The 13,400-nt window shown below is 37.1% G+C and overlaps 4 protein-coding genes across 7 annotated transcripts in view; 2 read left to right on the top strand and 2 right to left on the bottom strand.

Annotated features, from left to right (window-relative positions):
- The window catches only part of LOC139938575 (GATOR1 complex protein DEPDC5-like), a 92,758-nt gene that overhangs the window by 38,574 nt on the left and 40,784 nt on the right, over nt 1–13,400 (bottom strand). The gene's annotated exons all lie outside the window — the stretch shown is intronic.
- LOC139938086 (neuromedin-U receptor 2-like) lies at nt 605–1,750 on the top strand. The gene has a single exon (XM_071933464.1). The coding sequence runs from the start codon at nt 605–607 to the stop codon at nt 1,748–1,750; it is 1,146 nt and encodes a 381-aa protein (XP_071789565.1).
- Nucleotides 3,873–5,027, top strand: LOC139938088 (neuromedin-U receptor 2-like). Its single transcript, XM_071933469.1, has one exon. It carries the CDS (start codon nt 3,873–3,875, stop codon nt 5,025–5,027), a length of 1,155 nt encoding a protein of 384 aa, XP_071789570.1.
- Nucleotides 11,698–12,876, bottom strand: LOC139939201 (nociceptin receptor-like). Its single transcript, XM_071934991.1, has one exon. It carries the CDS (start codon nt 12,874–12,876, stop codon nt 11,698–11,700), a length of 1,179 nt encoding a protein of 392 aa, XP_071791092.1.

Consider the following 13,400-nt stretch of genomic DNA (forward strand, 5'->3'; position numbering starts at 1 on the left):
TTAGTGTTGATTTTGATGAAAAGAGTGCTTGAGTATTTTTTTACTTGTTAGAATTGATCATGAGCTTTAATTTTGTTTAACATTAGCCAATCAATTACTAATTGACAGAGCACAATCCAAGCGAGATCATTATGAGGTACTGCATCACTTTGACTATTATAAAACAACAAAAGAGAACCTCATTGCTGCACTTAGTGCGTCACTACAGTATTTATATAAGAAATCAATCAAGGCGAAGTTGAACTCAGTTAGAGCAGAAAACTACAAGTTGTACAATGCTCGTTTCTTCATAAACCTTGTACGGGAAGGTATCGTTGGGTGCGTCCAGACTCTGACTGCGATTCTTGATATCAAACAGTTATCACTGTTCAATCAATACAAACACAAAGCGTTTGCTTTTTTAACTAGACTAAAACAAAAGTAAAACAGTCTTACACAAATGGGATATGAAGTTGTTGCTGATGTTATTTGTCTCGTTTTGCATTCTTCAAACCGAACCCCTGCAAGACATCTTTATTGCAACTAAAAAGAATGACTTCAAGCCAAGTAAAGTGACTAGTGTCGACTTCAATTCATCAATAAACTCTGCAAGGATAAAGCTAACATGGGTTCGAACGTAGCATCAAGTGACTGTAGTGCTTTTACAAACATCACTGAGGAGACAGTTTCTGAGTGGCTTTTTACTCCAGCAGACTCCATCATTATTACCGTCATCATACCGATCATCATGGCTCTTGGTCTCATCAACAACTTTACTTTTCTATTTGTGGTTTTCCGTTCTCCAAAAATGAGATCTGAAACTATTATGTACTTGGCACATTTGGCAGTCGCTGATCTTCTGTACCTGTTTATGGGTGCTGGATCCAAGCTCGGAAAGTACAAAACAGCGCCCGTTATTGGAGGCACTTTTCTTAAGAACTCAGCAGAATGCATCTGCTTTTTTTTAGTTATTAATACTTGCTATTTTGCATCGATTGCTTTTGTTACCATGGTTTCGTTCGAGAGATACATTGCCCTGTGCCATCCCATCAAACATCTGAAAATACGTGGACGGCGTCGAACGAACAAAACAGTGGCGATCTGCTGGCTGGTGGGGTTAATTTTTTCAGGATTAACATTGCCTGGCACAGCTAAACATGTTATTAAATGTCTTCAATGGCCCGATGATAAAATGTACCATGGGTTCCCATCCACTGTGGCGTCTTGTGGTGCCATACAGCCATGGGTTATCTACTTCACTAAACCATTGTTAAACATTCCTTGGCTAATTGCACTGATTGCAAACATTTACATGTTTGTAAAAATCATACAGACATTACACAAGCGCAAGAGTGCCTTAGGTAAGACACAAAGATACAACGAAGCAGTGAATACTCGAAATCAAGTAGCCAAGATGCTGATTGTCAATGGAATAGTATTCTTCATCTGCCAGACACCATACCGCGTGATAAGTCTGACTGAATGGGTTAGTCTTTTAGCACAGATTCAGGATCCTTTACACGCAAGTCTTGGGCTTGCAAAGTTATGGGTTTCTTTAATTCCTCAGTATGTCAACACCATTGTCAACCCTTTGATCTACGGTGTGATGAGTTCTCAGTACCGTTTAGCTTTAATAGTTGCCTTTCAGCGCAAAAGAAGATCTAGAAAGAAGGAAATTTCTGCAACCATTTCTTCAAATGTTATCAACGCACCTCAGATGCAATCGTTCGACACATTTAACGACAGTATGAAGATGGAAAGCAGAGTGTGAATAAAATTGATGAATTTTTGAAAATTCAAATGTAAGCATCATGATCAACAGGAAGTTGTTTATATTCAGAGGTGTGGAATGATGGGTAAGTTTGGAAAGTCTCTAACAATTCAATAAGGAAGAAGCAAGGAATGTCCTCTAAAGACCTTTATCTGATGAAACATTTTGTGAAATTTATTTAAAACTGTGCACTGTGTCACACATTATTGTACATGTGTACATTGCAAAAACTGTCTCACATAGATACCAATTAAGGATCAAAACTTCACACAATAGGATGTTAATACATGTACAGTATAACACTTACACTGCGAAAGCAATTTACAAAGGGCTTAACACCATTAGATTTGAATTTCGCCTCTTTCTTGAATCTATTTGGACAGCACCTACATTATGGTGTTAATTTTACATGGTCACTAATCTACAGTGTATAGTCCATATTTAGTTTACTTAGTGTACTTTGTCATTTTGCATGTACTGGGTCTAATTCAACACATGATTCATATATGTCATGTATGTACAAGTATCAACGTTGAGTGCAATCATAATTGAATATCAACAAAAGTCGGGTAGGAACTCAACATTTTCTGAAAAAGGGGAAACACATAATTGAAATGTGACGTCAAAACAAAAATTCAATTTAAAACAAAAATGCACTTCAAGATTTGGAGGGGAACTTTTTAGCTTTTGTTGAACTGCTGGTGGATGGGAAAAGTTTTTTCACTTCTCCTCGGCAGCAAACTAGCATGTCTAGGAGTGTTGTTGCTGTGTTTCTTTCAAAGTGGAGTCAAAGAGATTACACATCTCAGAAGCTAGAAATATTAAAGTTGAAGCAAAAAAAAACAAACAGATAAGCGCCTGGTGGCTTAATTTTACATAAAGTGGCGAGGGAATGATCAATGTAGTTTCTTGAAAGAAGCACGGTTCAATCACCTTTTATTCCTTATACAAATTTGTTCATGAGCTTTTGTTTTCAAAGCTATGTTTTTAAAGGCACTCGACATTATTGGTAATTACTCAAAATAATTGTTAGCATAACAAATTTACTTGGTAACGGGCAATGGAGAGCTGTTGATAGTATAAAACTTTGTGAGAAACGGCTCCCTCTGAAGTAACGTAGTTTTTGAGAAAGAAGTAATTTCTCACTAAAATATTTGAATTGAATTTGAGGTGTCAAATTCAAGCATCTGAAAGCACACAACTTGCGCGACAAGGGTGTTTATTCTCTCGAAACTTGACGACCAATTGAGCTCAAAGTTTCACGGATTTGTTGTGTTATGCATATGAGATACACCAAGTGAAAAGACAAGTATTTGAGCAATTACCAAAGGTCGAGTGCCTTAGGTATTTAAAAAAAAAATGTTTTTAAATCTCAAAATCTTTGTTTGTTTGACATTTACAAGTCACTTACTTATTGACAGAATACAATCTAAACAAGATCATTATTAAGCAATGCATCAACATTTGACAGAGATAAAGCAACAAAGAAGTAGGCTACCTCATTGCTGTACTTAGTGAGTCAATAAAGTCTTTATTTAGATAAAGCACATGAGGCGAGAATGTACTTTGAAAGCAGACAACTACTATGTACAAGACTCGTTTCGTCATTACTCTCGAACAGGAAGGCACACACAGTTGGACACGTTCAGTCTCAGTTTCTTAATATCATTACTTGATTGTGATAGTCGGCGCAAACAAATGCCTCCCTATATTCAATAGACATTCTTCACCTTAATAGCAGATGTGCAGAAGATCCTTGAACGTATGACAACCAAATTGTGACGCCACAGAGTTTTTTAATGATTTGATGAATTCTTCAAAGAGAACCACAGTGGCAAAATAATTGGGTTGTTGTTATAATCCATGTGGGCGTGCTTAAAAAGTCTTCTCCAATTGGGCCTATCCCAAGGACAGAAATACAACAGCACAAAGGTATGGCTTTTGAAACTTTACTATAACAATAGAAGCAAAAACAGTCTATCAGCAAGTTGGAAATCTGATGTTAATTGTCTTCAAGCCAAATCCGCAATCTGCAACTTGGAAAAAAGACTCCCTTGTAAGTATAAGTGACCACCAGTGACGTGTAGGATTTCATCGTTAAACTTTTAGAGGATATAACAGCATGGGTTTAAATATGACTTCAAGTGATGACTGCAGTGCTTTTACAAACATCACTGAGGACAAAGTTTCTCGGTGGCTTTTTACTCCGGCAGACACCATCATTATTACCGTCATCATACCAATCATCATGGCTCTTGGTCTCATCAACAACTCTATTTTTCTATTTGTAATTTTACGCTCTCCAAAAATGAGGTCTGAAACTATTATTTACTTGGCACATTTGGCAGTCGCTGATCTTCTCTACCTGATCTTGGGTGCTGGATCTAAGCTTGGAAAGTACAAAACAGCGCCAGTTATTGAAGGCACTTTTCTAAGAAGCTCAGCAGAATGCATCTGCCTTCAGACAGTAATAAATACTGGTTATTTTGCATCAATTGCTTTTGTTACCATGGTATCATTTGAGAGATACCTTGCCATGTGCCATCCCATCAAACATCTGAAAATACGTGGACGGCGTCGAACGAACAAAACAGTGGCGATCTGCTGGCTGGTGGGGTTAATTTTTTCAGGAATAACAGTGCCTGGCGCAGCTAAACATAAAACTAAATGTCTTCAATGGCCCGATGATGAAAAGTACCATGGATTCCCATCCACTGTGGCATCTTGTGGTGCCGTACAGCCATGGGTTATCTACTTTACTAAACCATTGTTAAATATTCCTTGGCTAATTGCACTGATTGCCAACATTTACATGTTTGTCAAAATCATACAGACATTACACAAGCGCAAGAGTACCTTAGGTAAGACACAAAGATACAACGAAGCAGTTCATACTAGAAACCAAGTAGCCAAGATGCTGATTGTCAATGGAGTAGTATTCTTCATCTGCCAGACACCATACCGCGTGATAAGTCTGACCTCATGGGTTAGTCTCTTAGCACAGATTCCAGATCCTATACACGCAAGACTTGGGCTTGCAAAGTTATGGGTTTCTTTAATTCCTCAGTATGTCAACACCATTGTCAACCCTTTGATCTATGGTGTCATGAGTTCTCAGTATCGCTCAGCTTTAATAATCGCGTTTCGCAGCAAAAGAAGATCCAGAAATAAGGAAGTTTCTGCAACCAATCATCTCCACGTTTTAACTGCAACTGAGACTGATGTGCGATTCACCAACACAATCCAAGACAATAAGAATGTGGAAAGCAGACTGTGAATAAGAACAACTGAAATTTGCAAACTCAACCTATAGGTAAAGCAAATTACATCATGATCAACATGAAGTTTTTCATATTTGAAGATCAGTGTTGAAGGGTGTGTAATTTTGGAAAGTATCAAACAAATATCATCAAGGAAGAAGACAAAACTGTCCTCTAATACCTCTTTAAAGGCGTGGACACTATTGGTAAGTACTCAAAATAATTATTAGCCTAAAACCTTACCTGGGAACGAGTTATGGGGAGCTTTGATAGTGTAAAACATTTTGAGAAGCAGCTCCCCTCTGAAGTGACGTAGTTACCGAGAAAGAAGTAAATTTCAAAAAATTCGATTCGAGACCTCAGATATAGAACTCGAGGTCTCAAAATCAAGCACCTGAAAGCACACAACTTCGTGTGACAAGAGTGTTTTTTCTTTCATTATTATCTTGCAACTTCCATGACCGATTGAGTTCAAATGTTCACAGGTTTGTTATTTTATGCATACATGTATGTTGAGATACAGCAAGTGAGAAGACTGGTCTTTGACAATTACCAATAGTGTCCAGTGTCTATAACACTTTGCTTTTTCAAAATGAGTTTATAAAGTTGGTTCAATACTGTATAACAACATAAACTGCAAAAACTGTGCACTGAGAGTTACCAAATCAAAACAAATTCAAACTTTACAACATAATGGTCTTAAAAAACAATTACCCTGTTTTTTTTTAAACACCTTATGTTAATTTTAACTCTCTGTCTACGGTGTGTTTACATGCACCCATGGTGTAAATTTTAACAATCCAACTTTCAAAGTGTATAAAATATTTATCCACGTAATTACTCAAATTAATTGTTTGCATGTTGCACAACAACTTATGTACTTGGTACCGAGCAACGGAGAGCTGTTGATAGTTGAATAATTATAGTGCGAAACGGCTCCCTCTGAAGTACATGTAACTTAGTTTTTGAGAAAGAGGTTATTTCTTACTCAAATATTAAAATATGTCAGGCCTGAAGCCTTTTTTTGTATAGGCATCTGAGATCACACAAATTTATACAAGGGTATTTTTTCTTTCATTATTCTCTTGCAACCTCGATGACCCATTGAGTCCAAATTTTCACAGATTCGTTGTGGTATTTGTTGTGTTCCTGGCTGTGGCAGCTGTGTATGCACCGTAGCACAATTGCCAACCCAAGGTGCTATATAATTGGGTCTCAGAGTTCATAACTTGATCAATAACCTATTGTCTACTAAAATGTATGCGCCTTGGTACATTTGTACCTTAAAGCCAGTGGACACTATTGGTAATTGTCAAAGACCAGTCTTCACAGTTGGTGTATCTCAACATATGCATAAAATAACAAACCTGTGAAAATTTGAGCTCAATCGGTCGTCGAAGTTGCGAGATATTATAATGACAGAAAAAAAAAACACCCTTGTCACACGAAATTGTGTGGTTTCAGATGCTTGATTTCGAGACCTAAAATTCTAAACCGAGGTCTCAAAATCAAATTCGTGGCAAATTACTTCTCGAAACCTACGTCACTTCAGAGGGAGCTGTTTCTCACACTGTTTTATACTGTCAACCTCTTCTCGTTACTCGTAATCAAGAAAGGTTTTATGATGATAATTATTTTGAGTAATTACCAATAGTGTCCACTGCCTTTAATGGTAGATTTGTGTGCTAAATAAGACATTTTATTATTATTATGAATTTGGGATACACCAAGTGAGAATACTGGTCTTTACCTTTAAGTTTGACTTTGTGTTCTTTTTCATTGTAGTCTTGGAGTTAATTGCTTTATGGAATTTTCCTCAATCATGTCAATGTTTATTACTTTTTGAATCGTGGAACATATATATTGTCACAGAGCTGCAGCTTCAACTGCTGTGTATACTTTCATTAAATTGCATGAAGCGAACTGTTTGCAGAATACATGCATCGATATCATGTGTCAACAAACAGTGCAAACTTATCAAATGAAACAATCCAAAACATTGTTGGTTTGGTTAATTAAAGGCAGTGTACACTATTGGTCATTGTCAAAGACTAGCCTTCACAGTTGGTCTCAACATATGCATGAAATAACAAACCTGTGAAAATTTGACCTCAATCGGTCATCGAAGTTGCGAGATAATAATGAAAGAAAAATAACCCTTGTCACACGAAGTTGTGTGCGTTTAGATGGTTGATTTCGAGACCTCAAATTCTAAACTTGAGGTCTCGAAATCAAATTCGTGGAATAATACTTCTTTCTTGAAAACTATGGCACTTAATTCAGAGGGAGTCGTTTCTCACAATGTTTTATACCATCAACCTCTCCCCATTACTCGTCACCAAGAAAGGTTTTATGCTAAAAATTATTTTGGGTAATTCCCAATAGTGTCCACTGCCTTTAACGTCCCTATTTTAGATGGATCTTTGCATAGTATCTAAACTGCGTGAACAAAAAGTTATTCCATATAGATTCCTGGCTAACATAAGGGACATTCAGAATAAACAAAAGACTCATAATTAAAAATGTCTCCTTTTTCAGAAGAAGCATTGTGCGAAAGTGTGTTCCGAGTGTTGCAAGGGTTAAAGAATGCATGCACAAACCAACAAACCACCAATGTTCTGAGTTAGTCTGAAGTTGAAAGTTTTTAGAGTGACTTTTTCAACATGGTAATCGAGTGTGGAATGGAATTCCACATCCTAGGGCCTGGACCTGCCTGATTTTGTTTTGTCCATTTTTCTACTGGGAGCCAGTGCAGCTGTTTAATCGGTGGTGAAGAGGGGACGCGGTTTGGGTAGGAGAAGATGATACGTTTTGTATCTTTTGTAACTTGCTTAAACAGCTACCTGAGCGGAATGTTTTCAACAGAAATTGTATTTTTACTTGTTTATAATGAACTTGTTCACCATTTTAATGTAATTTTGATATGTGTACACTTCTGAACTTTTCGTAATTATCGATTAAAAAGTCAGGCCCCTACCTAAAGGTTTTTTGAAAAACTAAAAAACACTTCTGCCGTTGAGAGCGATTGTTCGAGTCCACATACATGTGTACAACGAGTTACAGTAGCGGTGTAGCCCAATCTGGAAAGTACGAGAGCCCTAACAGAAGCGTTCAGTTCAGTTCAGTCCAGTTCAATGAATTGTTGTTGTTTAGACTTTTTGCTGTGAGGACAGTTTTTTAATAAACTATTTTATCTATCTATCTATCATGAATATTTATTGTTCATGTCGCAATAACAATTTAAGCATACACTAGAAAACAAATATCGATGAGTATAATAATGGAGGACGGATGCAATGTATCTACCACGTCACTTGTATGGGTGCCGTCCTGTGTATTGAAGTAAACAATTAAACGTAGTTTTCTTGTCATATCATCATGTCAGTCAACTTTCTATAAAGTTCTCACCTCCCAAAACCCCTAACAACACCTCAAACCCATTCACTTGAAAACAGAGCAAACTCTCATTTTTATTGAGAAAACATAGTACTACATTGTATTTGTAATGAAAGTTTCAACTGTACTACATCGTTTATTTACTAATAATATTTAACTTCATTCTCCACACTAAAAAATATGATGAACTATTTCTATGAAGAAGACATTATTATGACATAAGAAAACTTATCACAAATAGATTTAAGTTTTTGAATAGGCAACCACTAGAAATTCACTTTAAAAAATACCTCATGACAAATGACCTCATAAGCTATTCTAACAACGGCATAAACATTCAGCATTGAGAGGATGGTTCAATGTGCTGAATTAGGAAAGTCCGACTGCACAAATCCGGGGGCTCTATGGTCAGATAGTTTGTATTCACATAAATGTTGTGTGACCTACATAATCAATCCACACTAATGCATACATTTGTGGAAGTGTCGTGGCCGAGCGGTTAAAATCACCAAATTCAAACTCATGGTGTTTCTGATTGGCAGTAGTGTGGGTTCGAATCCCAAGCCGTGACACTTGTGTCCTTAAGCAAGACACTTAACCATTGCTTCATTCTTCGGATGGGACATAAAGCCGTTGGTCCCATGTGTTGTGTAACGCATGTAACTGAACCCAGCAGTGCACTTATCGATAAGAGAAGGGGTTCGCCCCGGTGTTCCTGGCTGTGGCTGCTGTATGCGCCGTAGCACCTTGTAAACTATTATAAGGTGTAACTAACTGGGTCTCAAAATTCATCACTGCAATAACTTATCTTTCTGAAAGTTTGTACATACTCAGCGCCTTGAGTACCTTGTTTGGTAGATACGTGCGCTATATAAGACTTCGTTATTATTATTATTATTATTATTATTATTATTTGTGTGACTTAGGAAATAAGAAATCATTGCCATTAATTTTGAATTTTGTTCACACTTACATATCCCTCAACAACTAATACATTAGCTTTTATAAGGGTTCATCTTTTGTATTTTAAAACCTGAATATCTAGGCTAGATCCCCATGTTCACACAAAAGTGAAAGATCAACTGGTTTAGCTGAGAGAGCTCTGCGAAAATCGGTAACACGCGTTATGCTGAATGGAAAGACCATAAAAATACCAAACTACATTTCAACTTTGTCCTAAAACTAACCAGTCTACTACAAAATTGTTTCTACTGTCATCAAGTACTATGCTAAGGTTTATCATACCAAAACAATTACAATAATCCAAGTGTAACTTTTTTAGTAAATTGAAAAATAGTCGGTAACATGCGTTACAATTTTTCCAAGCTACATGTTTATATATGTTATTTCAATTGTTGAGTTACAAATTCTCAAAAAATATCAACCAGTATCAGTTGCACATCATATTTAAAAAGCAAAACATTAGATAGAACTTTTTCTTAACGTTTTGCTCTACATATCACAAAATTTAGGGTAACACGCGTTATGGTAACACGCGTTACAATTTGTCTTGCTACATTATTGATGTTATTTCAATTGTTGAGTTACAATTTCTCAAATTTATCAACCAATGTCAGTTGCACATCATATTTGAAGAGCAAAACAGTAGCTATAGACCTTTTTATTCATTTAGTTTTTTAGTTGCTCTACATATCCCAAAATTTGTAGTGCATGTGATTGTTTACTATCACGGGTTCTCCAGTTTTCTAATAATATGATTCCTAAAATAAAATGTTTTGTCAGCTTTAGAACTTGCCAACTTCCAATTCCTTCAAGGAGGGGGCATCCCTTTAAACACTGAAGTCATTTTCTTCACTTACTTGCATTACTTCACCACGGAAATAATTCCAATCATTAACCACAAAAAACAACTCCCCACGCTTAGAATCGTTAATTTGACCCCCCCATTCCATGGACATGTCCTTTGCCATGGGATGTTGAAAAGTAATTCCACCTCATTCACATTATGCTTGCCTACCAGGCCATGGAACGTGGCAGGAATATTTTAGTTTTTAAACTGTGTGCTGTGCCCATCTGACCATTGCATACAGTGTATTGGTCTTGGTAACACGCTGGTAACACGCGTTACAGTTTTTGGAGGCTCATTGTGAAGCGGTGGTTAAGAATTCATATAAGTTTTTACTGTGTTTACATGAGCCCTTATTACTAGGAGGAAAATTAAAAGTTGCAGCATTTGAAACTAGGTTGTTTAGTAATTATATTTAAAAGGGTGTGATTAGGTAACACGTGTTACGCTCTCTGAGAGTACCTCAAACCAAGTGTTGACACAAGTGTACATTGAGTTGTATTGAAATTTAACATATTTTTTCTGAAAGAATACTGCCCATACTTGCTCTCAATTATACTTTTTTAAAGAAAATTGATACTGACTATAAAAATAGGTCAAATTGATAAAACCATAAAAAACATTACTTTTTTTACCACCAAAGTGCACTATTGGAAAAGTAATTTTTTCACAGTTAACAATATCCGAACAGAAACAAAAAAATTCCCCTGACACTTGGACATGTTTGGAATGATATAAAGAAAAAAATTCAATTCTGGGAGCAATTTCATTTTTCTAAGAAAATTCCACCTTTTCATGGAATCGCCCATATGTAGTCAAACTCTAATAGTCTGTACAATATCACCGCAATCTACACTGTACACTTTACTACGATCGGGTCAGGTCATTTCTACGAACAAAAAAATAGTTTCGCCAGTCAGCTTGAAAAACACATGTGTATTTTGTAGAGCTCGGCACCAGCTACTTTACGTACATGTAGTATCTCAATTATGGATTCAAGTGTGTAAGAATCAGTTAAAGGAACACGCTGCCTTGGATCGGTCGAGTTGTTCTTTGAAAAGCGTTTATAACCGTTTTTAATAAAATGCATATGGGTAGAAAGATGTTGTAAAAGTAGAATATAATGATCCACCCAAACACGCCTCGAAATTGCACGGTTTTCCTTTTACCTCGTCGACTATCAGGGTCAGCCATTTATGGGAGTCAAATTTTTGACTCCCATAAATGGCCGACCGTGTTAGTTCGCTAAGTAAAAGGAAAACCACGCAATTTCAAAACAAATTTGTGTGGATCATTGTATTCTACTTTTAAAACATCTTTCCAACCATATGCATTTTATAACAAACGATTACAAACGCTTTGTATAGACCAACTCGTCCGATCCAAGGCAACGTGTTCTTTTTAACTGTTTAGGAAAAATAAACAGAAATGCACAAATCTACCTAAAAAGAAACAACGTTATCAATTACAGATTGTAAACGGCTTTAAAGCCAAGTTATGTTGGATTTCACAAGCATGGTGTCATTAGTTTCGGTAAAGTTTCGTGCTCTCGTCATCGCTTGAAGACTGACTGCAGGAATGGTGTTGTCCAATTGACGCTGACTGGATCTGGCATTGCATCGAAATGCTTGAATGAATGCAGATCGGTATTGAGCATGAATTGCACCGTATATTAGTGGATTGACTATGGTGTTTATCAACAGAGGAATTTCGGCAAACCATGTTTTGTTGATGGCCAGTAGTGAGTATGTTTCATTAGAACCGTATGTTGGTATGATCATGTGATAATAATACACCAAATGGTTCACAATGGAAGGTGTCTGGCAGGTGAAGAATACTACACCATTGACGATCAGAAGTTGTACGACTTTGTTTCGACTTTGCTTTGCTTGATGGTCGTTTCCTTTCATAAAGGTAGCACTCCTGCGTTTGTTTAATGCATAAATAATCCGTATATACATAAACACATTAGCAATCATTGCAGTGAACCAGGATACAAGTGACAGGGGTGGTGCAAAAATTTCTGCATCGTCAACTACAGGTCCACAGTATCTGAACAATGTTGGAAAGTTCTGGTAAACTTCAGGCCAGATGAAACAACGTGTTTTTATTACAGCCGAAGTACCTAATGTCAGTGAGCAAGCAAACATCAACCCCACCACCCAGCAGATAGCCACCATTGTGTTGGTTCGGCGCCGTCCACGGATTTTCCGATGTTTCACTGGATGGCATACAGCAAGATATCTCTCAAATGACACCGTTGTAAGCAGAGCAATGGATACAAAGTATCCCGTTAACCTCAACGCCCCAAAGGTGAAACACTTAGCAGAACTGCTCAGGATGACATTGTTTTCCACAGATGGGGATGCTGTATAAGTCAAAATAATAAACACGATGCTCGTAACAGTCAGATACAGAAGATCTGCCACGGCCAAATGTGCTAAGCAGATATTGGTTGCAGATCTCATCGTGGGAACACGAAACATGACAAACAGAAAAGCCGAGTTGTTGATCACTCCAAGACACAAGATGATTGGTACGACGATGGTAATAAAGATGATGTCCTTGGGTGAATAGAGCCACAACGATATATTCAACAAAGAGATGTTTTTAGCATCAGCTAGACACTCATCTACATGATCTAGTGAGTTATTATCTGCCATTGTGTACTTGGTACCACAGAACGTTCTTATAGATTGAGATTTACAAGACTAAGAACACTATCAGACACCTACAAATACAGCTTTTTTCATTGTACAATTTAAGACTGGGATGAGCTTCCTCAAGACATCATCGAGCTGCCCACCTTGGAGCAGTTCAAGGAGGCCGTCAGATGCGAGTAGTCATCCAGCATCATGTTTTTATTTATACGTATTTCTATTATTGTAAATACGTTGGCACCCGATGCGTACACAAACCGTCCATCCTCGGCAGCCGCACCCTAATGTCTAGGTGCTCAACAGGCTTTGATGACAAGTAGCTGAATATCGTGTAGATGATGCTCTAATTAAACTGTCAGCCTATCACTGGTCAACAATGGTATATACTGATGAAAGAAACACAGTATGCTACTACATTACTAGGCATACGTAATAATAACCCACATCAATCACAATTAGGCTTTACCGAAAAAGGTTCTCCATTTACTTGCCTTAAAGACACTGGACACTATTAGTAATTGTCAAAG

Source organism: Asterias amurensis, chromosome 6, assembly GCF_032118995.1.
Source record: "Asterias amurensis chromosome 6, ASM3211899v1".
Classification (NCBI taxonomy): Eukaryota; Metazoa; Echinodermata; class Asteroidea; order Forcipulatida; family Asteriidae; genus Asterias; species Asterias amurensis.

What these genes read in the sequence shown, in the direction of transcription:
- LOC139939201 (XM_071934991.1), bottom strand. Translation starts at nt 12,876, where the DNA reads ATGGCAGATAATAACTCACTAGATCATGTAGATGAGTGTCTAGCTGAT.
- LOC139938088 (XM_071933469.1), top strand. Translation starts at nt 3,873, where the DNA reads ATGGGTTTAAATATGACTTCAAGTGATGACTGCAGTGCTTTTACAAAC.
- LOC139938086 (XM_071933464.1), top strand. Translation starts at nt 605, where the DNA reads ATGGGTTCGAACGTAGCATCAAGTGACTGTAGTGCTTTTACAAACATC.